General features: G+C 33.0%; 1 protein-coding gene across 3 annotated transcripts in view; it reads left to right on the top strand.

The window, feature by feature from the left end:
- Positions 1-10,694: 10,694 nt before the first annotated feature.
- LOC114329280 (nuclear pore complex protein Nup153) overlaps positions 10,695-26,587 on the top strand; it is a 61,739-nt gene continuing 45,846 nt past the window's right edge. For all 3 annotated transcript variants that reach the window (XM_028278323.2, XM_028278324.2, XM_028278325.2), the window contains exon 1: positions 10,695-10,894. In XM_028278323.2, the coding sequence (XP_028134124.1) occupies positions 10,826-10,894 (69 nt within the window). In that variant the 5' untranslated portion in view covers positions 10,695-10,825. The remainder of the gene's footprint in view (positions 10,895-26,587) is intronic.

Here is a 26,587-nt window from a genome sequence, read left to right on the forward strand (position 1 = left end):
TACTTGTTATGGTATACCCTAGCTCTCCACCAAAATTTGGCTCTCCGGCAATTTTTGTTATTTGCCAAGCATTTTGATGTCCAAGTTGACCGGATTAATATGGGTAAGTCCGATTTAAATACATAGTTCGGTTTACCAAACTCTTCCCAGGCTAATCCTATGCGACGTGGGAGCTCGCACGTCTGGTTATCTCTTCCCAACCGAATTTCATGTCCCAAGTACTTAAAAGATACAGTCTGCTCAGTATCCATTCCATCAACAACAATATTACGATTTAGCACCAGATTAGTCATTATTTGCGTCTTGTTGACGTTAATCTTTAGTTACGACCTCTAAGGAAGCGTGATATAATTTGTTCAACATTATTATTGCATCATCCATACACAAAGTACGATCTGCGAATCTCAAATGACTGAGCGAATCTTCATTCTTAAAAGTGGGTTCTAAAAGGGCTGTGAATAGCTTTGGTGAGATGGTGTCTCCTTGCCGCACTCCTCGTTGTACAGAGAATTTATTTGTTTGTTGTTCATATGGTCTTATGCTAGCCGTTGCCTTTTGGTATGAGTGGGCCAAATAAAAGGAGCCACCCCGGTATTTGGCAGTATTTATTAGATTTTAAGAAAATAAAAAAACAGGTCAATTTTTGATCTAAGGGGGACACATTTTTACGATACAAACATGTGGCATTTGTCAACTCCCTCCCTTCCACTTCCCCCACCCCTTATTTTTAAATAGGGAATAGGGGTCGTGTGCTAGCTCATTTGAAAGGTTATTCAATTCTCTATGCAGTAATATCAACATCGAGTTAAAAATGTATACAGGGTGTCCAAGAAAAATTATTTTGAATTAAATTAATTGACACAAAAAGAAGAATGTATGTAATTTATTTAACTCAGAACACATTCTACTGCTGACAGAAAGCAGAAAAAAATGTTTTTTGATAAATAGACACTGCTTTTTGCTTAATTTTAATGTTCAAGCTTCCACCCATCTGCCTCTTGGTAGGTTGAATATTGAATTTAAGCAACAAACAGTATTTATTTATCAAATAAACATTGTTTTCTGTTTTTTATCAGCAGTAGAATGTATTCTGAGTTAAATAAATTACATACATTCTTCTTTTTGTGTCAATTAATTTAATTTAAAATAATTTTTGTTGGACACCCTGTATAAATTTTTATGTCAATGTTGATATTACTGAATAGATAATTGAATAACCTTTCAAATGAGCTAGCACACGCTCCCTATTCCCTATTTAAAAATAAGGGGTGGGGTAAGTGGAATGGAGGGAGTTGACAAATGACAGATGTTTGTACCGTAAAAATGTGTCTCCCTTAGATCAAAAATTGACCTGTTTTTTTATTTTCTTAAAATCCAATAAATACTGCCAAATATCGGGGTGGCTCCTTTTATTTGGCCCACTCTGTATATATTTGATCACGTTAGTGTAGCGATGATCTATTCGGCATTCTATCAATGCTTTTAACATGTTCTACTGGCTTTTGGTATCGAATGTTTTCTCGTAGTCAACGAATATCATGTATTGATTTACTGCCTCCAATACCGCCTTGTATTCAGTCTTTCCCCTCGTTGCTACCTGCATTATAATATTTTCACTTATCCTACCTACTTTCCTGTGTAATTCGTTTCTGTTCTCGTCTAACATTCTTCACTCCCTTACCAATTCTTTTCAGGTAGACACTGAAGGAGCCGTGACCTGTTAGAAACTGGGTGAAAAAGTAATGAATGTTTCTGTCTCCGCACTTCATCCATTCTACGATATTTGGCCCCAGAGCGCGCCCTGTGGTACTTCCGCCGTGGTTTTTATAGAGCTATCCCTCGCAATGTTGATGTATATATCTGGGAAGTAGTCGCTGACCAAGTTCAGCAGATATCCCCAAGCCGATAAGTATCATCATCATCAGGGCTTTTCATTTCGGGTGGAATGTTTGCCGCTCTTACTTAGAGCTCTCTGATTCGCTTATTGCGGTAAATCACTCCGCATTCCACTTGTATGTTGTCAAAGTTTGTTGTGTGACTTGGCTTTCGTTACAATTTTCTTCCGCTTATTTCGGTATGTACATAGTTCCCTCCAGTTTCTCACTTCCAGAATTTTGATATCTCTCATGACCTGGTCCTCCCATCTCTCTCTGGGTCTTCCCCTTGGTCTTTCAGTTTCTAGTTTCCATCTGGTGATCTTTTTCCATAATCAGTAGGTCGTTTTTCCTTCTCTCTATGTGTCCCAGCCTCAGCCTCTGTGCTTTAATAGATATAACTATATATTTTCCCTTCATTATGTCTCTTAGTTCATGGTTCATTCTTCTTCTCATTTCTCTATTGTCCATTCTTTCTTATCGAGCCCATAATCCGTCTGAGGATTTTCCTTTCGAATATTCTCAATGTTTCTTCATCTTTTCCGTGAGGCACATTGTCTCAGCTGCGTACGTAACTACTGGTCTGATTGCAACTCTGTGTATTTTTAGTTTTTTATTTCGGGATAATATGTATGTTTTGTTGCCTGCCAGTATTCGTTCCGTTACTTCTTCACTTCTCTTATTTTGGCCATTCACAATTACTCCTAAATATTTAAATTGTTGGACTCTTTCAAAAATGTAGTTTTCTATTTTGATTTCTCTAGTCCTGTTATCTTCTCTTCTAGAGCAGAGTAGATATTTTGTTTTTCCTTCGTTAATTTCTAGATCTCTTTTCCGTGCTTATTTTGTCAGGATTGTTACTGCTTCTTTTAATCCTTCCTTGTTTCTTCCCATAAGAACTAAATCATCTGCATATGCAACTATTTGTGTTGAGAAGTGGGCTATAGTTCCTTTAATTTTGCTGGCCTTGACTGTTCCTTCTACTGCTATGTTGAATAATGTGGTTGACAGGGAGTCGCCTTGTCGCACTCCTGTTTCTATTGCAATTGATTTTGTGCTACCTTCTTCTGTTGTTACTTTGGCTCGAGCTCCATCCATGGTCATTTTTGTCAATCTGATTAATTTTGCTGTTATATCTTGATTTTTCGTTTCAATAAATAATTTATTTCTTCCAATACAGTCAAAGGCTTGTCTGAAGTCTACGAAGAGGATGTAGAGTTCTATGTTCTGTTCGTGGCATTTTTCGATTTTTTGTGTAACTATGTGGATCGCATCTGTAGTGGATCTGCCTTCTCTGAATCCTTGCTGGTAGTCCCCAATTCAATTTTTTTCTCTGTGAATTGACTGAGTTTTTGTTTGATGAACCAACTATACTGACGATAATTTTCCAGCTAGCACCAAAAAGCATTTCTTATATCCAGGGAGAAAACCACTGTTCATCTGCCGTACATATGGATATCACCCTTTTGATCCCGCTTGTGGCATCTACCCCTGATTTTCCTTTCCAGGACCCATACTGGCAGGCAGAAATGCCATCTTTCTTCATTATATCCCTCTAAAACCTAGTCTTTACAAGAACCTCAAAAAGCTTCCCTAAGGTATTTAACAGGCATATAAGTGTATATACACTTTGACAGTACTTTGAAAGTACTTTGACAGCTTATTAAATGAAGAATTTGACAGACAGCCTGTAGAGTCAACGGAGACAGTAGCAGCAATGGTCACCAAAATAACAAACTAGGAAGTGGCTCAAGCGCTTCAAAAATAAAGAAACGATAGAATCAGATGATATTCCTGGGGAAGTATGGAGAGCATTGAGAGAGACAGGAACAAGGTGGCTAGCAGGTCTATTTAATAGAATTATGGAAGTTGGACAAATGCCAGACGAATGGAGAAGCAGTATACTGGTACCTGTTTACAAATACAAGGGAGATATACAACAATGTACAAACTACAGGGCTATAAAACTACTTAGCCACACCATGAAAATATGGGAAAGAGTAATTGATAGACGGATACGTGAAGAGACCGAAATATCCGAGAATCAATTTGGCTTTATGCAGGGCAGATCAACAACAGATGCAATTTTCATTATAAGGCAGTTGATGGAAAAATACAGGAGTAAAGAAACAAACGCTCATATGGTATTCATTGATCTTGAGAAACATATGATAGAGTTTCTCGAGAGATTCTGTGGTGGGCACTCAATAAGAAATGAGTCCCTGATGAATATGTAAAGATTGTGAGGGATATGTATGAGGGAGTAACGACTAGGGTTAGGACAGGTGTGGGAGAGACTGATAAATTTCATGTGAAAGTAGTATTGCACCAAGGCTCTGTGCTTAGTCCATATTTATTCTCATTAGTTTTGGACCAGATAACAGCGAAACTACAGGGTAACATTCCACGGTGCTTAATGTATGCTGATGATGTCGTGTTAGTAGGAAATAGTGAAAGAGACTTAGAACAAAAACTGGAACAGTGGAGGCAAGCTCTGGAGGAAAAAGGTTTAAAACTTAGTAGGACAAAAACAGAGTATTTGGAATGTTCATTTGAAGATGGAGTTACTACAAATAAAATGGTATGGTAACTTTGGATGGTGAACTGATTGTAAAAAGCAATAGTTTTAAGTACCTGGGATCGGTATTACAGAGTAATGGAGAAATAGATAGAGATGCATGCAGTAGAATTAGGGCTGGATGGATGAAGTGGAAAGAAGCGAGTGGTGTGTTGTGTGACAGAAAAATTCCAATGAAGCTGAAGGGAAAATTCTATAAAACAGCCATGAGACCGGCTATGATGTACGGAACTGAATGTTGGGCAGTGAAGAAGAAAGAGGAAAAACGAATGCATGTGGCGGAAATGAGAATGCTTAGATGTATGAGTGGAGTGACAAAGAAGGATAAAATTAACGTTTCGAGGCACAACAAAATGGGTATCGCCAGGTCACGTGATTTTTCTCGAGCAAACTGACTCGCTCCGCTAGAACAGAGGACGCAAACAGCTATCGGTATACGCCCTTTCTCACAGTGCTGCTTACCTATAGCGCTTTTCATTTATATGCACGCGTAATTTGTTTGATGACATGGCAGTTGGAAAATTTCACCAAAAAAACCTGTCTTTTTAGAATATTTATTTTTAATATTAAAAAATACCCTGTCAAAATAACAATTGCACCTCCCTCTCCGGAAGAAATATACATAGCTATGTATGTATAGTTTTATATTTTATACTCGTTCATAGTATGTACAGATTCAGATGAAATCTTCTGAAGTTCAGATGCATCCCCTGAAAATAATCCTGGGACGCCCATGCAAGTATCTTGCAGAGTTAAAATCGCCCTCAAATCGCTTGGCTTGTTTATTGTCTTTATATTTGAATATTTAAATTTAGTTTAAAGTCACGTCACTGATATTTTTTGTAATAACAATTTTTACCCTTTTTTTAACTTTGGGGGGGATTTTTGGGGAAAATAACCGCTACCCTCCAGCCAGACCGGCATTTTTGTATTAGGCTATCATGGAAGAGTCCCCTGAAAAATTTTCAGGTTGCCTAAAATACCTACTCAAAAATGTATCACAGCTCTTGGACCAATAGAGTTACATAAATAATAAAATATGTTGTTTAATAGGGCTTTTCATTCACAGTCATTTGTTTCGAGCTTCTGTCACATGTCGTATAATCCGTGTATATTAATATTATACACAGATTATACAACATGTGACAGAAGCTCGAAACAAATGACAATCGATGAAAAGTCCTATACGCTGTGAGCTCGTACGTAGAGGGGATATTTATAAATTCGTGAGCGCCAGTAGTGACAAGTCTGTAAACGTTTACCGGAAATTTGACATAGATGTCAAAGTGATTAAGTTTAAATTAAAATTAAAAACATTAATTATAAAAAATATTAGTTGATCAAAGCTGTGGTTTATATTTTTACCTTAAATATACTTACATTTTAAATGCTGAATTTGCGTTTTTTAATGTTCTGTAATATGTAATTATAAATTAATCTTGGCGCCATCTACATGATAATTGTGAAAGTATCCGAAGTAAGAAATTAATATTTCATCAATAGAACGTCAAAATGATTAGCAAAATATTAAAAAAATCTATTACAATTTAATTACTTTTTAGCGTTGTAAATATTAAGCGATAACAATTAAATAATAAATTTAAAAATTACCGGTGAAAGTTGAATTAGTAACCGCTAGGAGCGACACCAGCGAAGCTCAGAGCGTATACTATATAATTATTGTTAATTATTGTTTTCATATATTTTTATTTATTTAATTAAAAGCTAGAAATTAAGAGTCTATATTATGATTTTACTTCCTCGGGCAGTTCAATTATTATTTGTTGGGTGAAAGGACATTCTGGAATATTAGGAAATGAAGAAGTCGACAAATTAGCTAAATCTGCAGCTTTAACCAAACAAAACATAAGCAAAATACTGCTACCAGTAACCGATATAGATAATATCAGTAAAAACCATTGCAAACAAAATTGGCAACGTGTATATAACCAAAGTACAACGGGAATAAATTTTAGAAATTGCCAGCCACTAATTCCCAATGAGAGATGGTTTAAACAAGAATCAAATAGGCTATTTATAAAAACAATAAACAGAATGAGGTCAAATCACGCACTAACCCCAGCATACAAACACAGCATAGGTATCAGTGATAACCCATATTGCGCCTGTGGTGGAATGGGAGATCTACAGCACCTCATATTGGAGTGTGGACTGTACAGACAAAATATTAAAGTAATGTATGAAAAGTTAATTGATCTAAATTGTCCTTTACCTGTCAATTTAAACGAAATTCTTTTTCCAAAAAATAAGCAGACGTTACAATGTCTTTACGAATGTGTAACGTCGTGTAAATTTAAATTTTAAATAGGCTTAGATAATAAAATTATAAAATTGTAAAAATATCACACAAAATTGAAAAATGTATCCATTGATATAGTATAACACTCTGTAAATTTAGATAATAAGTAGGATTAGATATTAACTTAAAATTGTTATTGTAATACCATACAAAAAACACAAATAGTCTGGCTAATTGGCTCTGTCAAAGCCATTAATAAAAAAATATATTTCATCAATGGAACGTCAAAATGATTAGCAAAATCTTAAAAAAATCTATTACAATTTAATTACTTTTTAGCGTTGTAAATATTAAGCGATAACAATTAAATAATAAATTTAAAAATTACCGGTGAAAGTTGAATTAGTAACCGCTAGGAGCGACACCAGCGAAGCTCAGAGCGTATACGCTCTGAGCTTCGCTGGTGGCGCTCCTAGCGGATTACTAATTCAACTTTCACTGGTAATTTTTCAATTTATTATTTAATTGTTATCGCTGAATATTTACAACGCAAAAAAGTAATTAAATTGTAATAGATTTTTTTATGATTTTGCTAATCATTTTGACGTTCTATTGATAAAATATGAATTTCTTACTTCGGATACTTTCACAATTATCGTGTAGATGGCGCTAGATTAATTTATAATTACATATTACGTAACATTAAAAAAAGTTAAATTCAGTATTTAAAACGTAAGTATATTTAAGGTAAAAATATATACCACAGCTTTGACCAACTAATATTTTTTATAATTAATGTTTTTAATTTTAATTTTAAATTAATCACTTTGACATTTATGTCAAATTTCCGGTAAACTTTTACAGACTTGCCACTACTGGCGCTCGCGAATTTGTAAATATCCCCTCTACGTACGAGCTCACAGCGTATATAACAATGACTGCGTTCACCAGATGCAAACACATTCACAAATGTTTGCGCTTTGATTCTAAACTTGTTGACAGCGAACTGAACGGATGGTTGTTTAGGTTAAAATTTGACATTTTGCTTGCTTGGTTTGAACGTAACCTAAAATAAATTTTCTCAATAAATACGTTTTTGAATTTATTTTTTTAATTAAAGGAAAAAAGAAAATTTATTTAATAGATAATAACGTAGCAGAATGTCTTCAGTAGCCTTTATTTTATATATAAAACCCTTATCAATATATTTTACAATATATACAATTTAAATTCCCGCCATATTTCAACACGTTTGCAAAGTTCAACTTAAATATGTTATGTTTGCAAAAATGGCGACCGCTTTCCAAACATGTTTGACGTTAGCAAGTCGTTCAGAACCATAAAGCGCAAAACTGATTGCCAACGTTTGCATCTGGTGAACGCGCCTAATGATACAAACCAAAGACGTATGATGTAGATATATTAATATTATGTGGACACGTGACAGAAGCTCGAAACGAATGACAATCGATGAAAAGCCCTATATAGGTTTGTTCCAACACGACGAAAACCGTCATGAAACGATCACGAAACTGCGCGCAGATAGCAAAATAATACGTTCCATGTTCCGTTTTTCGCTGTGTTTGAACAAACCTTATAACAACCAGAAATTTTACTTCAATGCTGATGGTCTACTATTTGAACGTGGGGAGTTTTTGCATACACTTCCAATTTTTCTCCAATGAATTTCAAGGACAGGTAATGGACTGGACTAAAGCATCATCTAGCTTTTTAATGCGCATCAAAATTTGGTGCGTTTTGTTTAAAAATAAAATAAAAAGCAATGACATTAAAACGTAAGTATTTAACATAACTTATCAAATTGGCATTTCCCAGACATTGAAAATAATCATTAAGTTCTCCCTATTTTTATCATTGTGATAAGTAGTTACATAAATATAAATGTAAATAATAAATTAGGGCGCGCAAAAGTGATATTAACAAGGTATGTTATGTTATGTTATTATTTCTATTTTGCAATTTCAGCGTTTTTTCAGTTTAGCATATTCAAAATGTTAGCGCCTTTTTCATTACTCAATATTTTTGATCCTACTTATGTTTGTTAGGTAAGTACGTGTTTAAACAACTTATATTTACTTTTATTAGTATATTTTTAAATAATTATGGATTGACATGACATGATAGGAAAATCATAAAGTTCATATTATTTAAATATCCGCATATTCGAAACTTAGCCATACCCAAAAACCTTTGCCTACTTGCCTCACAGAACATGAAAAAAATATTTTAGTCCATATGGTGAGACCGCTCCCGTCTGGAAAAATTTCTGATTCGGCTTCTTTATGGATTCCTATTTAAAAATGTCCCCTTTAAACAAATCTGAAGGGTGCCGGGCGGAATTTTTGGGCAGAAATTGTTTAAACAATTTTTTTAAACAAATACAAAAGATCACCATTTTTGCTCTGAAATATATATTTTTAGGTTTTTTGGATCATTCTTAATAAGAAAGGTATCTTGTAAATTTTCTCAAAAATTGATAGTTTTCGAGTTATAAGCAATTTAAAATCTGAAAAATGCGAAAATACGCATTTTCGAGGCTTAAAAACTCATATTTAAATTAGTATTTTTGAGGTTGCCATATACTCAAATTGAAGTTTAAATATTCAGCTTCAAGATTCTAAAGAGTGATCGCGTCTAACCTTAATTTAAATCGTTGTTTTTTAATTGTTAAATATGCATGTTCATCCGATTTTTCTGCCGGTGCGGCCGGCGCGCTCTATTCCAAATATCTCCTATTTTTCTCCAAAAAATATTTTTTATATATTCTTTGGGACATTCTAAATAAAAAAAGTTTCTTGACATTTTTCTGAAAAGTTAATAGTTTTAAAGTTATAAACGATTTAAAAACCGAAAATACGTTTTTGTCATTTTTCCGATTTTAAATCGCTTATAACATTAGAACTATTAACTTTTGAGAAAAATGTCAAGAAACTTATTTTATTTAGAATATCCCAAAGAACCTAGAAAAAATATTTTTCGGAGGATAATAGGAGATTTTTGAAATAGAGCGCGCCGTACCGGCAAAAAAATCGGATAAACACGCATATTTAACAATTAAAAAACAACGGTATAATTTAAAGTTAGACGCGATCACTCTTCAGAATCTTGAAGATGAATGTTTAACCTTCAAATTAAGTATCTGGCAACCTCAAAAATGCTAATGTAAATATGAGTTTTTAAGCCTCGAAAATGCGTATTTTCGCATTTTTCAGATTTTAAATCGCTTATAACTCGAAAACTATCAATTTTTGAGAAAAATTACAAGATACCTTTCTTGTTTAGAATGACCCAAAAAACCTAAAAATACATATATCAGAGCAAAAAAACGTGATCTTTTGTATTTGTTTAAAAAAATTGTTTAAACAATTTCTGCCCAAAAATTCCGCCCGGCACCCTTCAGATTTGTTTAAAGGGGACATTTTTGAATAGGAATCCACAAAGAAACCGAATCAGAAATTTTTTTCAGACGGGAGCGGTCTCACCACATGGACTATTTAATTTTTGATTCGCACCTTATATTATAAATTGTAAATTGGTATTTTGTTATTCAAAAAGATTAATTATTATTTTCAGAGTCAAATATTACCTATTAAATAAATATTAATGCCATATACATTTTTTTAAATTATTTTTTATTTAAAAAGTCACAAAGCAAATATGTTTATTTATTATTATACAGTCATAATTAAATCTATGGTGATAAATTTGTTTATATATCAAATTTTCATTCCAAATATTTTATAAATTAATGTTTTTCTCACTTTTAGGCAAATAATAATTTTTAAATCTAATTCTTGTAGCCTTATGAGAACAGAACAGAAAAACGAACGCATTTTTAATTTTAAATGACAATGTCACTTCAAACCAATAAACAAAGATAGAAATATACAATCGTATCCATCCAAAAAAAGAAAGCAATACCGCCTAAAAACGTTCTCGAACTAAATAACGCACTCTAGAAGGGTATTTTGGAACTAAAACAAAATTACGCCATATTTAATCCTCGTGTGGTGAAAGTTGTCAGTAAATTGCAAAAATGTAAAGTGATAAAAATTATCAAGTTTATTTCTAATCATATATTATAGTGCAATTATGGCGAAAGACTACAATAGTAGTGGTGACCAGGGTTCTCCGTATTCAAATCAAGAAGATACTGAACAGGTAATCTCAAAATGCATTTATTGAAGCCAATTCGCGCGTTCTCATCACTATAAATAGGATGCCAAGTTTGTTGTGTCTTTATCCTTAGTTATTTTGCAAGAATACGTTGCTTTGGATAGGTATTTAACACTTACACTACTGGAAAAATGTAAATAGGGGTACAAAGTTTCCCAACCTATTTTTCATTTTCTCTGGGAATGAAAAGAAGTAATGTATTTCTGAGAAATCACATTGTCATTTTTGTAGTTTTTAACGATAAGATCAGTTAATTCATTCATTTGTGTTGCAAGGTTCTAAAAAACGAAAAATGTAGAAAGTGTTTTACTATAACAATAAGGTATGGCTACCAAATATTTCCCAGAAATGTAGGAACTGGGCAGCAGGTATATCTATAGAATGATATAATCAGAAGTCTAATACATAAATCTTATGTATGGAAAATATATAATGCATAATTTCTTCCATAAAATTCAAGGAATTATGGTTAAGATTACATTAATTTGAATATTGGAGTCTACAACACAAAAGGTAACATTGTATCCTTAGAAGAGAGTGGTATGGGTGGCAACAGGTTCAGATGATGAGCATTTTGCTCTGTAGATGTATATGAATCACTCAGACAGTCTACAGACTAATTACAGTACAAAACATTTCAGACTGATATATTGATGATAAGCATATTGACTCATTTACATACCTAGTGACTTAGTCTTCGATAAAATCTCCAATTTGTTAGATTTGATTATTAATTAAGCTTTATTATCAGTATACAGAGGCTTTATATCAAGTATAGGCTTTATTATCAGAAATCAACCGGAAATAATACTAACTATCAAAAGACGAAAACTTTAGTACACTTCGCGTCATATAAAACTGGTACACTTTTTTTTCCCAATGTAAACCTGTGTTCAGACTGACAATTATTGTTCGTGAATCACGTCGTTGTTGCCATCACAGATAACGGAATTGCACTAAATCTAAATACAAAAAAATAACGTTTACAATGTATATTTCGAATTGTAATACATAATATATTTAAATTCCACACTTGTTCACTGTAAAAGTTATTCATCTTGTATTAATTTAAAATTAAATTTTTAATTTTTCCAGTGTGTTTTATTTATTCTACACAACTTAATGCAATTTTGTCCTACAATTTACGAGAAACCAATCACACCTCTCGATTTGAGGTTAAACATAATAATTTAAAGTCATGTCAAGATTTATAGGTCTGGATCCCGCGTATGAAAAAAAAGTTGATTAATAGCAAGCTGAAAATTTGTTAATAGCTTAAGGGTGTCTAGTCGGATAAACTTTGATGTATGGGAACACTGGAACAGGGGCAGTTTTAATTGTGGGACAGGTTAAAAATTTGGAACGGTCACACCACGAAAACGGCACATTTATTTTGTCCGACAGAACAGACTTAAACTCTTCGAACAGAGATTAAACTCTCATGCAAAAATTAGACTGCTATTTATCACCAAACGGGCGTTTTAATGAGTGGAACATGTAGAATATGTCAAATGACAGGAATTATGACAGGTGATAAATAGCAGTCTGATTTTTGCATGAGAGTTTAATCTTTGTTCGGAGAGTTTAAGTCTATTCTGTCGGACAAAATAAATGTGCCGTTTTCGTGGTGTGACCGTTCCAAATTTTTAAGCTGTTCCACAATTAAAACTGCCCCTGCTCCAGTGTTCCCATATATCAAAGTTTATCCCACTAGACACCCTTAAGCTATTAACAAATTTTCAGCTTGGTATTAATCAACTTTTTTTTCATACGCGGGATCCAGACCTATTATTATCTATCAATATTTTTGAATTGAAATATTTTCATAAATTATAATAAAACACGAATCAATGTATGGATACTTAATTGAGATGACAGAAAATTACAATTGTTTTAATTTTTAGTATATTAAAAAATGCGGTCTGTCACACAGCCCCGTTTTTACCTAGTTTGATATAATATTTGCGTTGAACTGGCAACGTTGCCCTAGAAATTAGAGTGACACTTGTGACAAGATCAACTTACACAACTTGAAAAACACGATTTTCGGTTATAAGAGTTGTACCAGTTTTTTTTGACGCGAAGTGTACCTACTTGGGACATGTGATGAGAGGGCAAAAATACTCATTATTACAACTTATTATGCAAGGCAAAATCCGAGGAAAGCGAAATGTGGGAAGACGAAGAACATCCTGGCTTAAGAACTTACGGGAATGGTTCGAATGCAGTAGTGCAGAGCTATTTAGAGCATCAGTCAACATGGTCCGCATTGCCATGATGATTTCCAACCTTCAATAGAAGATGGAACTTAAAGAAGAAGATCAGTATACATTATAAATGAAATATATTATGTAAATTAGATACTAATTGTTTTTCTAAATTCTTTCTGACAAACTTGTTTGGATAATTACCAAAAAGCACAAATAATGTAAACGAAGTTAGGCAATATTTGAAACTGACTATCCCATTTGCATATTTATATCATTACTGTACATATAGCCCAGTAAATGAACAGGAAATTCGGCGATACCGTGTAATTTTCAGGGGCAACTCCGAATTGCATGAAAATGTGGATTTAGGTTCTACTTACCCTCCACTTCAAAGTTGAAATTGTGCCGTTGGTTGCTTTTACTTGGGGGGTGACAGTTACCCCTTCTCGGGGGTGAATAAGCATATGTTCAAGATAAGACCAGAAATGGATAAATTGACTGATTTTAAGCAACTTTTGTTCTATAGAGTTTTTTACGTAAGTCAATACTTTTCGAGTTATTTGCCATTGAAAATGTTGATTTTTTGACAAAAAAACTATGTTTTCAGGCGGTTTTCGCAAATAACTCAAAAAGTAAATATTTTATCAAAAAAAATATTCTTCCCAAAAGTGTAGCTTATAAAAAGCCCAAAAAAATGGTGTATCAGTAAAGTCTATCAATCAAATAAAAACAAAGTTGTAGCTCATGAAAAATACGTTCCTATTCGTCTAATTCCAAATCTAATATATTTCAAGGTGAAATCACCGAAAAATTAAGCACTTTTCGGGAAAACCCCATTTAAACTTTTTTAAAGTATTTATAAAAAGCTTTGTTTTAATTGTTAACAAAAGTTTTACCATTAAAAATAAGCGAGTTACGCTCAAAAGAAAGTTGGCCCTCTTTTTTTTTTGTAAAAAATCATGAAAATCTCGCGGTGCTTAGCTCCCCAAATGAAATTAATATCGCTACCGCTTTACAAGCAATTTACTTACCGGTCTATTTTTTATATGATCTGTCAGTCTCACCGGTTTAAAGTGTTCATTTTTGAAAGGGTTATAATTGATAAAGCTTGAATGGGTCACTAATCACGAGTGTATGCAAATTTGGAACAGCCATATCTTAACCAATTTTTGTCTTACGGAGAAACAAAATGAAACTAGCATATTTATAATAGCAAAACCTACATTTTTTTACTCTTTAAGATTTTTCCTTATCACTAATACTTTTTAAGTTATTTTGAAAAAATGCAATTTTTCAAAAATTTTTAGAAAAATTTTTTTACTATAAAACCAAATGTTTTCAAAAATAAGCACTTCAAACCAATCAAACGTACAGATCATATAAACAATATACATACAGTTAAAATAGATGGTAAAGCCAAATGATTAATTTCATTTAGGGTGCTAAATAGAAGGATGTTTTCACGATTTTTTTTACCAAAAAAGGGGCCAACTTTTTTTTCAGTGTAACTCGTTTATTTTTGATGCTGTAAACTTTTGTAAAAGACAAATAATAAGCTTTTTTTCGATACTTTAATAATGTTAGTAAGGTTTTCCCGAAAAACGCTTCTTTCTTCGGTGATTTCGTGTTGAATTATTCGATTTGGAATTAGACGAATAAGAACATATTTTTCTTGAGCTACAACTTTGCTTCTACTCAATTTGTAGATTTTACTGGTACACCATTTTTTTCGTTTTTTTTTTTTATAGGCTACACTTTTGCTAAAAATATTTTTCTCAATAAAATATTTACTTTTTGAGTTATTTGGGGAAAATGGTCTTAAAACGTAGCTTTTTGTCAAAAAATCAACATTTTAAATAGCGAATAACTCGAAAAGTATTGACTTATGTAAAATACTTTATAGAACAAAAGGTGCTTAAAATAAGTCAATTTATCCATTTCCGGCCTTATTTTAAACACGCGTTTGTCACCCCCGAGAAAGGGTAAATGTCACCTTCCAAGTAAAAGCAACCAACGGCACAAATTCAACTTTGAAATGGAGAGTAAGTAGAACCTAAATCCAAATTTTCATGCAATTCGGAGTTGCCCCTGGAAATTACACTCCAAAACGGTCATTTATTGGGCTAATAGTTCTGTGGCTTGGAATAGAAACTGTAGATGTTAATTTCCGCTATTTTAGTTTAATATCATTTCTGTAGTAAGGGCATGCATGGTTTGATGACGAGTGCAGACAAGCAATCGAGGAAAGAAATGAAGCACACAAAATGTACATAACAAGAAGAACACGGGAAAGACGAACATTATTTGAAGTCGCAAGACGGAAAGCAGACAAGACATGTAGAAATAAAAAGAGAGCCTATGAAAATGGACAAATAGAAAAAATGGAAGAACATTTCAAAAATAACGAAATTAGAGGGGCTTACGAATACCTAAAAAAGATAAAAAGTGGGTATAAACCTCAAACAAGTCTATGTAAAGATGAAAGTGGGCAAATAATCAGTGACCAACAGAAAGTCACAGAAACCTGGAAGCATTATTTTCAGACACTACTTGGAACTCAAGTAGACATGGAAGATGAAATGGGTATGATCTACGTAGAAGAGAATGGAGTAGAAGCTCCAACCATAGAGGAAGTTTTCGAAGCCATTAAGGCCCAGAAAAACAATAAAGCTCCGGGAGTTGATGAAATACCAGCAGAACTATATAAGGTAGGTGGCGACCACCTAGCAAGTCACATCCACGCGCTCATCAGAGACGTATGGCAAGAAGAGAAAATACCCGACGACTGGAAGAAAAGTATAGTATGCCCGATCTATAAAAAAGGAGACAAACTCCAGTGCAAAAACTACCGTGGAATCTCTCTACTATGTACAGCATATAAAGTCCTCACGTATATTATAAACCAGCGGCTCCAACCACTAGCAGAAAATATTATTGGAGAGTATCAGACGGGCTTCCGACGGGGAAGATCGACACTGGATCAAATATTCACAGTAAAACAGATCTTGAGCAAAGCATAGGAACACGATATTGATGTTCACAACGTGTTTGTAGACTTCAAACAGGCATACGACTCAGTCAAAAGGAACAAACTATACTATATATTGGCTGAATTGGCAATACCACACAAGTTAATAAGACTCATTAAAGCCACAATGGATGAAACTCAGGCATGTGTACGAATACAAAACCACCGGACAGACTTTTTTAACATTTCGCAGGGACTAAAACAGGGAGATGGGCTGGCCCCAACATTGTTTAACCTGGCACTCGAGTATGCGGTTAGGCAAATGCAAACTGGACGAGGAAATCTACTGATCAACCGAACGGTTCAACTGGCCGCTTATGCTGATGATATTAATATTATGAGTAGAACATCAACAGGAGCACAGGAAACATATGCAGAGTTAAAAACACAAACAAAAATGCTAGGTCTGGAAATTAACACAGAAAAAACAAAAATAATGACTCAGACGAGAAGAAATATAGTCCCAGAAAACATTATACATGAAGATGACATTGAAACGGTTGAAAAGTTTACATACCTGGGAGTAGAAATATATGCCGACGGATCAGAAGATGGAGAAATAAGGAAGAGAATAACGCAGGCAAACAGAGCTTATTTTGCCCTCTCCCATATATTTCGGTCAAAAAGTGTCCACCGAAATAAAAAGATGAGAATCTATAAAACCTTAATTCGACCAATAACATGCTATGGCAGTGAAGTCTGGGTGCTGAAAGAAACATCCAAAAACAAACTCGACACATTCGAAAGGAAAGTACTTAGGAGAATACTAGGACCTGTGAGGGAAAACGGAATCTTCAGAAGTCGATACAACAACGAGCTTTATCAACTTTATAAGGAAACGCCCCTGTCAGACTTCATTAGATTACAAAGATTGCAATGGGCCGGACATGTGATAAGAATGGGAGAGGATAGGCTACCAAAACGAGCACTGAATGCTAGAATGCAAGGAAAGAGACCGGTTGGGAAGCCACGAAAGCGCTGGGAAGACACAGTAAACAGCGACGCACAAGCCCTTTTAGGAGTCCGTGTATGGAGAAGAGCAGCCACAGACAGGCAAGGGTGGAGGCAAAAAATAAAGGAGGCCAAGGCTCAATTTGGGCTGTAGTGCCGTAGAAGAAGAAGAAGAAGAAGTAAGGGCATGGGATAGTTTCATTTTAAAAAGTCTGAAGTCTATATCTTTTATGATTTTTAGCTTTTGCAAAATAAAAGAAGTACTTTATTTAAGTGAAAAGAACTTATGTGGGACACCTGCCTTTCTTGTACTATAATGGACATAAAGCTTACATGCTTTAGCATGTTCAGTTTGAAAAAGGTTATAGTCCAACTGACATTATTTTTAAAAGTTTAGTATGAAGACTTAAAGGAGAAGAATATGTTGGATGTACAAGTTTTATCAAACGTTTGGAACAAAAACTTGTAGTTAGAAACAAGAAGTCAATTTTTGGCAAAGTGTTTATTGTAGTCCAAAAGGTAGACAAAGATCCAGAAATGGCAATCAGTCAGATAGGAGAAACTTTAATTACTTACCTTATTCTCAATGCAGATTAAATTATGGTGTGAAACAAGGTGACTCTTTTTACCTGACACTGTTTAACCCTTTCTTTCAACGTATCCTCATTTGAGGACAACCTAAAAAAGTTCTAGTATAGACTTTAACTTTATTTTTCTCACTAACTTGCAAATGTCACATAGACCCTTCATGCACTTGTGTCTTCAATTTAACTTAAAAAACTATTGTATTAACGTTTCCACTTCCACATCAGATGTTTACATACAAAAGTAGTTTTTAAGTGTTTCAAAAATGTTGTATTTTGTGTTTGTGTTTTTTTTTGTAAAATTTATAACTAATAAATTATTTTTCTTTATTTATTTGTTACATTTACATACATAAGTATTTTAAGTGTTTCAAAAATGTTGTATGTTGTGGTTGTGTTTTTTTTTATAAAATTTATTACTAATAAATTATTTGTCTTTCTTTATTTGCTACATAGCCCGATCAAAGAACAGTCTGAGGGGATGTAGAATTGTAAACTTTTTCTTATATAATAATAAACAATTTCAACTACCTGTTCCCAAATTTTCATCCTTCCTTTATTTTTTTGGTCAATTGTTCTTTTATCTGGCTATGTAGCAAATAAAGAAAGACAAATAATTTATTAGTAATAAATTTTACAACAAAAAACACAACCACAACATACAACATTTTTGAAACACTTAAAAACTACTTTTGTATGTAAATGTAACAAATAAATAAACAAAAATAATGTATTAGTTATAAATTTTACACAAAAAAAACAAACACAAAATACAACATTTTTGAAACACTTAAAAACTACTTTTGTATGTAAACGTCCGATGTGGAAGAGGAAACTTTAATAAAATAATTTTTTAAGTTAAATTGTGGCTTATTTCCCATTTAGAATAATAAATTACATAAATGCCACAAATAAATAGCTTCAGAACAATATATTAGGTGATAAATGAACCATACCCATAAACTTCTAAAATATAATAATCTATTCTTATATACCTACCACACACGCGTAGAAAGCTATGATCTACAATGGACTTGTGCTTGTAGTCGGTTCAGTTCGGCTATTCCTATTCCCTTCCGCGGAACCTTAAGTGTGACCAAACTGTGCATTTTGAAAATGTAAAAGTAATTTTAACTATTTATAATGGGAAATAAGCCACAATATTATTAAAAATTATTTTTATTAACGTTTTGACGCCCAAATCGGGTGCCGTTGTCAAAATACAAAATACTACTAACATAAATAAAAATGTTGTTGCTTAGTAAAAAAATTCTTCTAATAATTTATTTAATTTGACTCATTTATATCGGCAATTCTGATACATATGATACATTTTAAAGTAGAAGACTTTAAAATGATATTGCCAATATTTATGAGTTGCGTTCCTGGGACGACTTTACTGAAAGATAGTTCATTCGATTACATGAAATCAACCCCAACTCAAGAATATCCGTCACAAAAAAATCATAGCATGTGATCTGTCTTTAAAAAGACAACCACATGCAACGGTGACATTAAAATTCTCGCGTTAGAGATCTCATAGTAAATCACGAGGGAAAACCAGGAGAAACCTCGTGATACTGTCCCGACATCGTAAGTATTTGGTCTTACATTTAATTTACTCTCAAAATTAATACCAAATTCTGACTTTACTATAATTTTGTTTAAATTATAAATAATATCAATAATACATGGATATACAGTGCTAGTCAAAAGTCCGTACCCCCTCGTATCTTTTGCATGGGTATACCTGTAATAGTGAAATTTGGAGGGAGGAAATAAACGGACGTAAGCTTCTTAACTAGTTATGACAGGTGACGTTACAGAGCCACTGTGACTGATAATTTTAAATAGGACCTTATGGCAAGTGATACCTCGTTTGAACGGTATTTAAAATATCTATTCAGTCAAACTATTTTTTTTGGGTTTAAGTCGATTTTGATTTGGGTGAACTCATTAAATAAATATAATATTGTAGTTTCGAATTTAATTAATAAAAATTCAAATGTCCACCTATGGATTTTTTGTCAAAACAGTTGACGTTTTTTAATTCTCTAGTAGTTTTTACGTCAACTTCAACCTGTTTGACAAGTAATCATAGGCGGAATTTTGAATTTTTATTAATTAAATGCGTAACTACAATTTTATATTTATTTCATTTGTACATCAAAATTAGCTTAAACTCAAACAAAATTAGTATGACTGAATAGGTATTTTCAACACCTTTCAAACGAGGTATCACTTGACATAAGGTCCCATTTAAAATTATCGGTCACAGTGGCTCTGTAACGTCATCTGTCACTATTACATCACCTGTCATGACTAGTTAAGAAGCTTACGTCCGTTTATTTCCTCCCTCCAAATTTCACTATTATAGGTATAACCGTTCAAAAGATACGAGGGGGGTACGGACTTTTGACTAGCACTGTATAAGTAATACTAAAATATAAAATATGTACTAACTCTTTTTACTTTTTTTTTTATGTTAGTAGTATTTTGTATTTTGACAACGGCACCCGATTTGGGCATCGAAACGTTAATAAAAATCATTTTTAATAATATTGTGGCTTATTTCCCATTATAAATAGTTAAAATTGTAAAAATGCCACAAGAAAATAGCTTCAGAACAACATGTAAAAGTAATATCAAAAATTCGCAAAAAAATCATTCTTGCTGTTACAAATTTCAGATTTTTGGCTTAAAGAAATTTAATTTGTAAATGAAAGGGTTAACTTGATATTGGAAGCAATAATAAGTAGGACAAACTTTGCAAACAAAAACATTATTACAAATCAACTTTAAGTAATATCATATTCAGACAATCTAGTCATCATAGCGAAGACGAATATGACACTTATAAAAGCAGTTGAAAAAATAGATAAACCAGCACAAAACAAAATACATGATGATAGAGAGGGACGACAGAACAGCTCAGAAATATCTAATAATACAGAACCATAATTTTGAAAATATATCCACCTTTAGCTACTTGAGAGGAACAATAGGGAAAAGAGAGAACATAGGAAAGAATTCGGAAAGGCAAAAAAACATATGGACTGAACAGGAATATGTTGAGAAGCAAGAATCTTAAGTAAGAAAACAAAGATGAACCTATATAAGACCTGTTGTTAAATATGGAATGGAGACAACTAACAATTAACAAGAAAGAAGAAGATAACCTTCTGAAAGTGGCTCGCCTGTAGCCATTTAAAACAATGCTTTGCTGCCTGGTGTCATACACCAGTGTCTTAGTCTGAAAGGTTACTTAAAGGGTCTCTTATTACTTCTATTATGGTATGTTAAACAGTAAATGGTTAAGTTCAATTAGTTACCACTATAAACAGCCCAGATTAACCGATAATAGTATAAAAGGCCCGGTTTCAGGTAAAATTTATTCTGGGCTTTATTATGGGAGTACCGTCTAGTCAGTGTTAATTGCAAAATACCAACTCTGTCTACCTCAGTGGCTTATCGCTCTTGGTGGGTCTTAACAATGGGCCAGGTCAGATAAATTTAATAATATTTACGACCACACTAATTGAATTCAAACCATTTACTGTTGAACAAACCATACCTCCTTTTGGTTGTTGTATTTGTTGTTGTTCTCTTTCTTGTGTTCGCTGTTGTATTTCTGTTTCCGGTTGGCCTTTATCATTTAATAATTCATGTAAATACTCTGCCCATCTGTTTAATTTTTCTATCTTGTCTTCTCGTATCATGCCATCTTCATTTCTGCACAGCATTGTGGTTTTATTTTGTATCACTTGCATCTTTTTTACTCCTTGATAAAAATATCTACTTTCTTTTGGGACATAGTTGTCTTCAATTATTTCTAGTTGCTTTTCCAGTAGCTTTCTCTTCTTTTACTTGCACCTGCATAAATTGTTTCACTTCTCTTCTTTTGGTGTTATAATGCTCTTTATTTTTTTCTGCTTAATGCTTTTAATATTTTCCATTTGGGTATTGTTCCTCGCCATATTACTGACAAAATTATTATTGTTCTGGTGTCATTAATTTCAACTTGTTCTATTGACAAAAATAAAGGTTCTACAATAGTTACATTAGCATCACAACTTTCAACATATTAATCTGATATGGTACCAGTCTCCAAGTCATATGGATGATTCTTAGATTCACTCTCTTCAAATGGTTAGTTGTCACTTGATTTATCCAATAAATGTTCTGCAAGCTATTATATTGTGCATCGATTAACTCCTGTAATACGTGGAAAGATGTTTCTTATCAACCATATACTTATCAGTGTAAGGGAAACATCCACACTGAATGTTCAAATCTAACCACTATCTATAACGAATTTGAGTAAAACCAAACATTGTTGATAACCATACAAAAGAAATGAAGGGTCAGAGGGAAGAACGATGAATGTCATCTAGAAGCATTTTCGGTAAAATGAAAAACAAAGTTACATATTCATCATTTTCTCCCCTTGCATCCAATCTTTTGACATGTTTTTAAGGCAGTTCTCATCGTTATTTCCCCTTGGCTATTTACAGGTTGATAGTACTCTTTCTAAGCTAACAGATGGCGCAAGAATCTTAAAATGACCAAAAATTGACATTCATCCTTTTTCCCTTTGACCCTTCAAATGTACTGCATAAATGTTTTAATGTTCATATTACCTGTTGAATATAAAGTTTTTAGTGAAAGACACATTGATTTCATCGGTTACATAAACATATGTGTTTCTTCCCTTTGATAGTCCTTATACAGTGATTAGTATAATCAGCAAAATAACGTAAAAGACGGAAAACATAACATGTTGTGAAATAAAAACAGATAAAAGTAGTAGAGATGGGTACTTATCAGTAGAAGCCTATAAATTTACATTATATTGATAGTTTCCCACCTTTAGTCTTATTAGAGGAGTTTGGCAACTGTCACTGTAACAGGAGAATTTTATAAAATTCTCCTGTGACAGTTTTAGTTGACATACAACTCTGATACGTCTAAAGATGGGAAACTATCAATATAATGTAAATTTATAGGTTTCTTTTGATAATTTTCCACCTCTACAGTTTTCATTTCTTTTTTTTTCACGTGTTTTCTGATATTTTGCTGGTTATTAGTGCACTCATCACTGTATAATGGCATATAAACCTCTCTACAATTATCTAGTAATCATATGGGTTACTGTATTAAGTTTACTTGTCCCCTAAAAGTATTTATTGTCAACCAAACAAAAAGAATGTTATCAGGTTGTTGACATTTCTATTGCGCAAATTTTGAACATACGTAATATACCAATTATATAAATACAATTCTTTATAATAATTATTACTATTTATATTGGCTAATACAGTAATTAGTTTATCACTAAACAAGTGTATGTTTATAAATATTATTTTAATTAACACTTCAATACGCTTTAACACAAAAAGTCTAATGTCTATTGATGTTTTTCTAATAGATAACACAAAAATGTTATTTTAACAAACATTGGAGTTGACAGTTCAATAATTATATGAACTTTATTTACCTACTACTTATTAAGTTATATCAATGTTATAATAGCCTTAAGGGCGTAGGTGCAAAATTTCATGCCAATATGTTTTAAATGTATTAATTTTTTTCGAATCATGAGGAAACTAATAAGTATTTTTGAAAAATTTAAACGCAGAATGAAAGATCACATTATTACCGAGGGCCGAAAGTTCCTGAAAACTTTATGTTTATTTTAATAAGTTACAGGGGTGAAAAAATGAGAAAATTTAGTGTGATTTTTAATTTCAAATATCTCATCCAAAAGAAACTTTTTGGTTATTCTAAGGGTTTTTCGTCCCTCGGTAATAATTAATCTTTCATTTTGCGTTTAAATTGTTCAACAATACTTACCTATCAGTTTTCTCAGGATTCGAAAAAAATAAATGCATTAACGGCACCCAAAGTCCGAAAATTTTATTTTTTAACTTTTTTGGGTTATTCTATGAAATCTCTTTCCTACGATATAACATTATATATAGACAAGGCGAAAACGGCGGGTTCGTTGGGAAAAATATTCCCATGAGATTTTTTTGCATAATTACATTCGTGAGACATCCCAGAATAAGGTTCAAGAAGTCGCCCACGTGAAAAGTGAGCCAAATTTTTTTTAACAATTTTTTTTAATCAAATTGCAAAAATCAATATTTTTGGCTCGGACAATTTTTTTGTAGGTTTTTTGGACCATTCTGGATAAAAAACAGGTCTCTTATAATTCTAACGTGCTATGTACTAAGAGTATAAGTCATAAAAAGATTTTTCGGGATTCTTCTATATTTTGAATTATATAATTAATAAGGTATTACCAAAGTAGAAAGTAAAATAGTTAATTACTAATTTATTAATCATATTTCGTCACCATTTTCATATTTAGTTGCAATGTCAAGAAAGTGACTAAATCACTTTCAGAAAGTGATTTAGTTCGAAGGTGACTAATCAAAGTTTAATGCCCCCTACAAGATCCTGAAGAAATTTTTGTCATTATTTTATTACTAAGCTGTCATTTTTAAGTAATAATATTGAGCGCCAGTGGCGGCTTTTCTTTATGTGCTGCTGAGCTGCAGAACTACCAAACAACCATAGCAAATCTTAATTATTAAAGAATAATTAATATAGTTTTATTTCAAATCTGCCATATTATCATATTAAACATCAACTGTTAATAATAATTCACCAACAACGATGATTAATATTATTTTTTTTACGTATTTACTCCTCTAGTGAAACCGTATAATTTTTTTACGTATTTGGTGCTCCAGTGAAGCAATCTTTTTACGTATTTGCTGCTCCAGTGAAGCCGCGTCGATAACAACCGAAACACTGGCAGCGGTAAAATGCATTTATTAGGCAAACGGCGATCTTAGCCGATGTGCTTCGGCAATCGGCTGATTAACGGCCTCGGAAATGTGTTTGCGAGCTGCAATTCACGACAGTTATTCGTGACCGTTGCATCTGTGCCGTGTTTAGAAATTCTTAGGTTACAATTTTGTTTAATTTGTTTTGTTCGAGCGTGTTTAAAACAATGGAGTTTCAATTTAAATTAGGTGTAAATAAATTTCAAAAACTTCACTATCAACAACAGTTGATTATAAAAGAACGTGGCCGTCCTATGCCTGATCTTAATATTGAAGTGTCCGGTAAAAGCCGTGGAAAAACATATACGCGTAAATTTAATAAAGACATGTATCTACGAAATCAGTGGATTTGTGGATGTTCCGAAAAAAATGCTTTTTTCTGTTTTCCGTGTGCATTATTCGGCGCAGATAAAGAGGAAAAATTGTGGCGCGAGACAGGAGTGCGGGATCTAGTGCATTTAAGTGAAAAAATAAAGAAGCATGAAAACACGCAAACTCATATGAACAATGAAATGCGATTTGCATTATTTGGGAAACTTAATATACAGGCCCAACTTGACTCTGCTTATTGGATAAATATACAAAAACACAATGAAGAGGTGACGAAAAACAGGTATGTTTTGTCAAAAATAATTGACTGTATAAAATTCTGTGGGGCTTTTGAGCTCGCCTTACGAGGACACGATGAATCTGAAACATCAGATAACCCTGGAATTTTTCGTGGTTTAGTGAATTTTTCTGCTGAACTTGATAAAACACTTAGTGAACACCTTACAAATGCGACAATTTTCAAAGGTACCTCAAAAACAATACAAAATGATATTTTGGATTGCATGCTAGAAGTATACGCTGAGGAGATTTTAAACGAAATCAATGAAGCCCCATTTTTAGCAGTGATAGCTGATGAGACAACGGATGTTTCTATGAAATTTCAAATGGTCATTGTTTTTCGTTATGTAAAAAACGGTGCTCCAGTTGAAAGGTTTTGGACTTTTTTGCTTCCAGAAAAACATGATGCTGAAACCTTAGCTAACACAATTTTGAATGTTTTAGACCCAATATTAAAGAATAACAAAAATAAGCTCATTGCACAAAGTTATGACGGAGCAGCTGTTATGAGTGGGATACATGGCGGAGTGCAAACAATAATTAAGAGAAAATATGAAACTGCTCATTTTGTGCACTGTTACGCCCATCAATTGAATCTAATAATGTCAAGAGCATGTTCTATTAATTCCCAAGTACGCGTATTTTTTGGAGATTTACATGATATACCTGGATTTTTTAGTCATTCACCTCAAAGAATAGCTGTCTTAAATCAAATAGTTGGAAAAAATATTCCTCGTTCAATCCCTACACGCTGGAATTTCAATATTCGTACAGTAAATGTCGTTTACGAATATAGAGACTTTATTATTGAGTGTATGGAGCAACTAGAAGAAGAGTCAAATGCTATTACTTCCAAGGAAGCAAGAGGACTTAGACGTATTCTGGAAGATCAAAATTTTACTTTCTGGCTGACTGTTTTTCATTATATTATGCCACATGTTGACGTTTTGTACAATAATCTTCAAAAAAAGAACATGGACCCAACCGAAGCACAGAAAGCTATACATGTTTTTGAGCAAAGTATTAACAATGTCCGAAATAAAATAGACCCTATCATACATCAAGCTTCAAATTTAAATGCGGCGCCTAGTGTCCAAAAAAGGAAACGCCCAAATAACAGCCAACAGGATCACCGTATTGCCTGTCTAGAAGTTTGTGATGTTATTATAAACAATGCAAAAGAACGGTTTGCATATACAAATCATCTAGTTGCCGCAACACTTTTATCTTCAGAACATTTCGAAAAATATAATAATAAGTTTCCTGAAAATGAATTGGATTTAACTTGTACAGCTTATAACTTCTTTGATAAAAACCGTTTGCGAACAGAACTGTCAGTTTTGTATTCCAATATCGAGTGTAGAACATTAAAAGGTGCAGTGCCTTTACTAAAATTTATAATTTCTAATAATTTAGAGGACACATTAACAGAAACCAAAAAG

Source organism: Diabrotica virgifera, chromosome 9 (assembly GCF_917563875.1).
Source record: "Diabrotica virgifera virgifera chromosome 9, PGI_DIABVI_V3a".
NCBI classification, from domain to species: Eukaryota; Metazoa; Arthropoda; class Insecta; order Coleoptera; family Chrysomelidae; genus Diabrotica; species Diabrotica virgifera.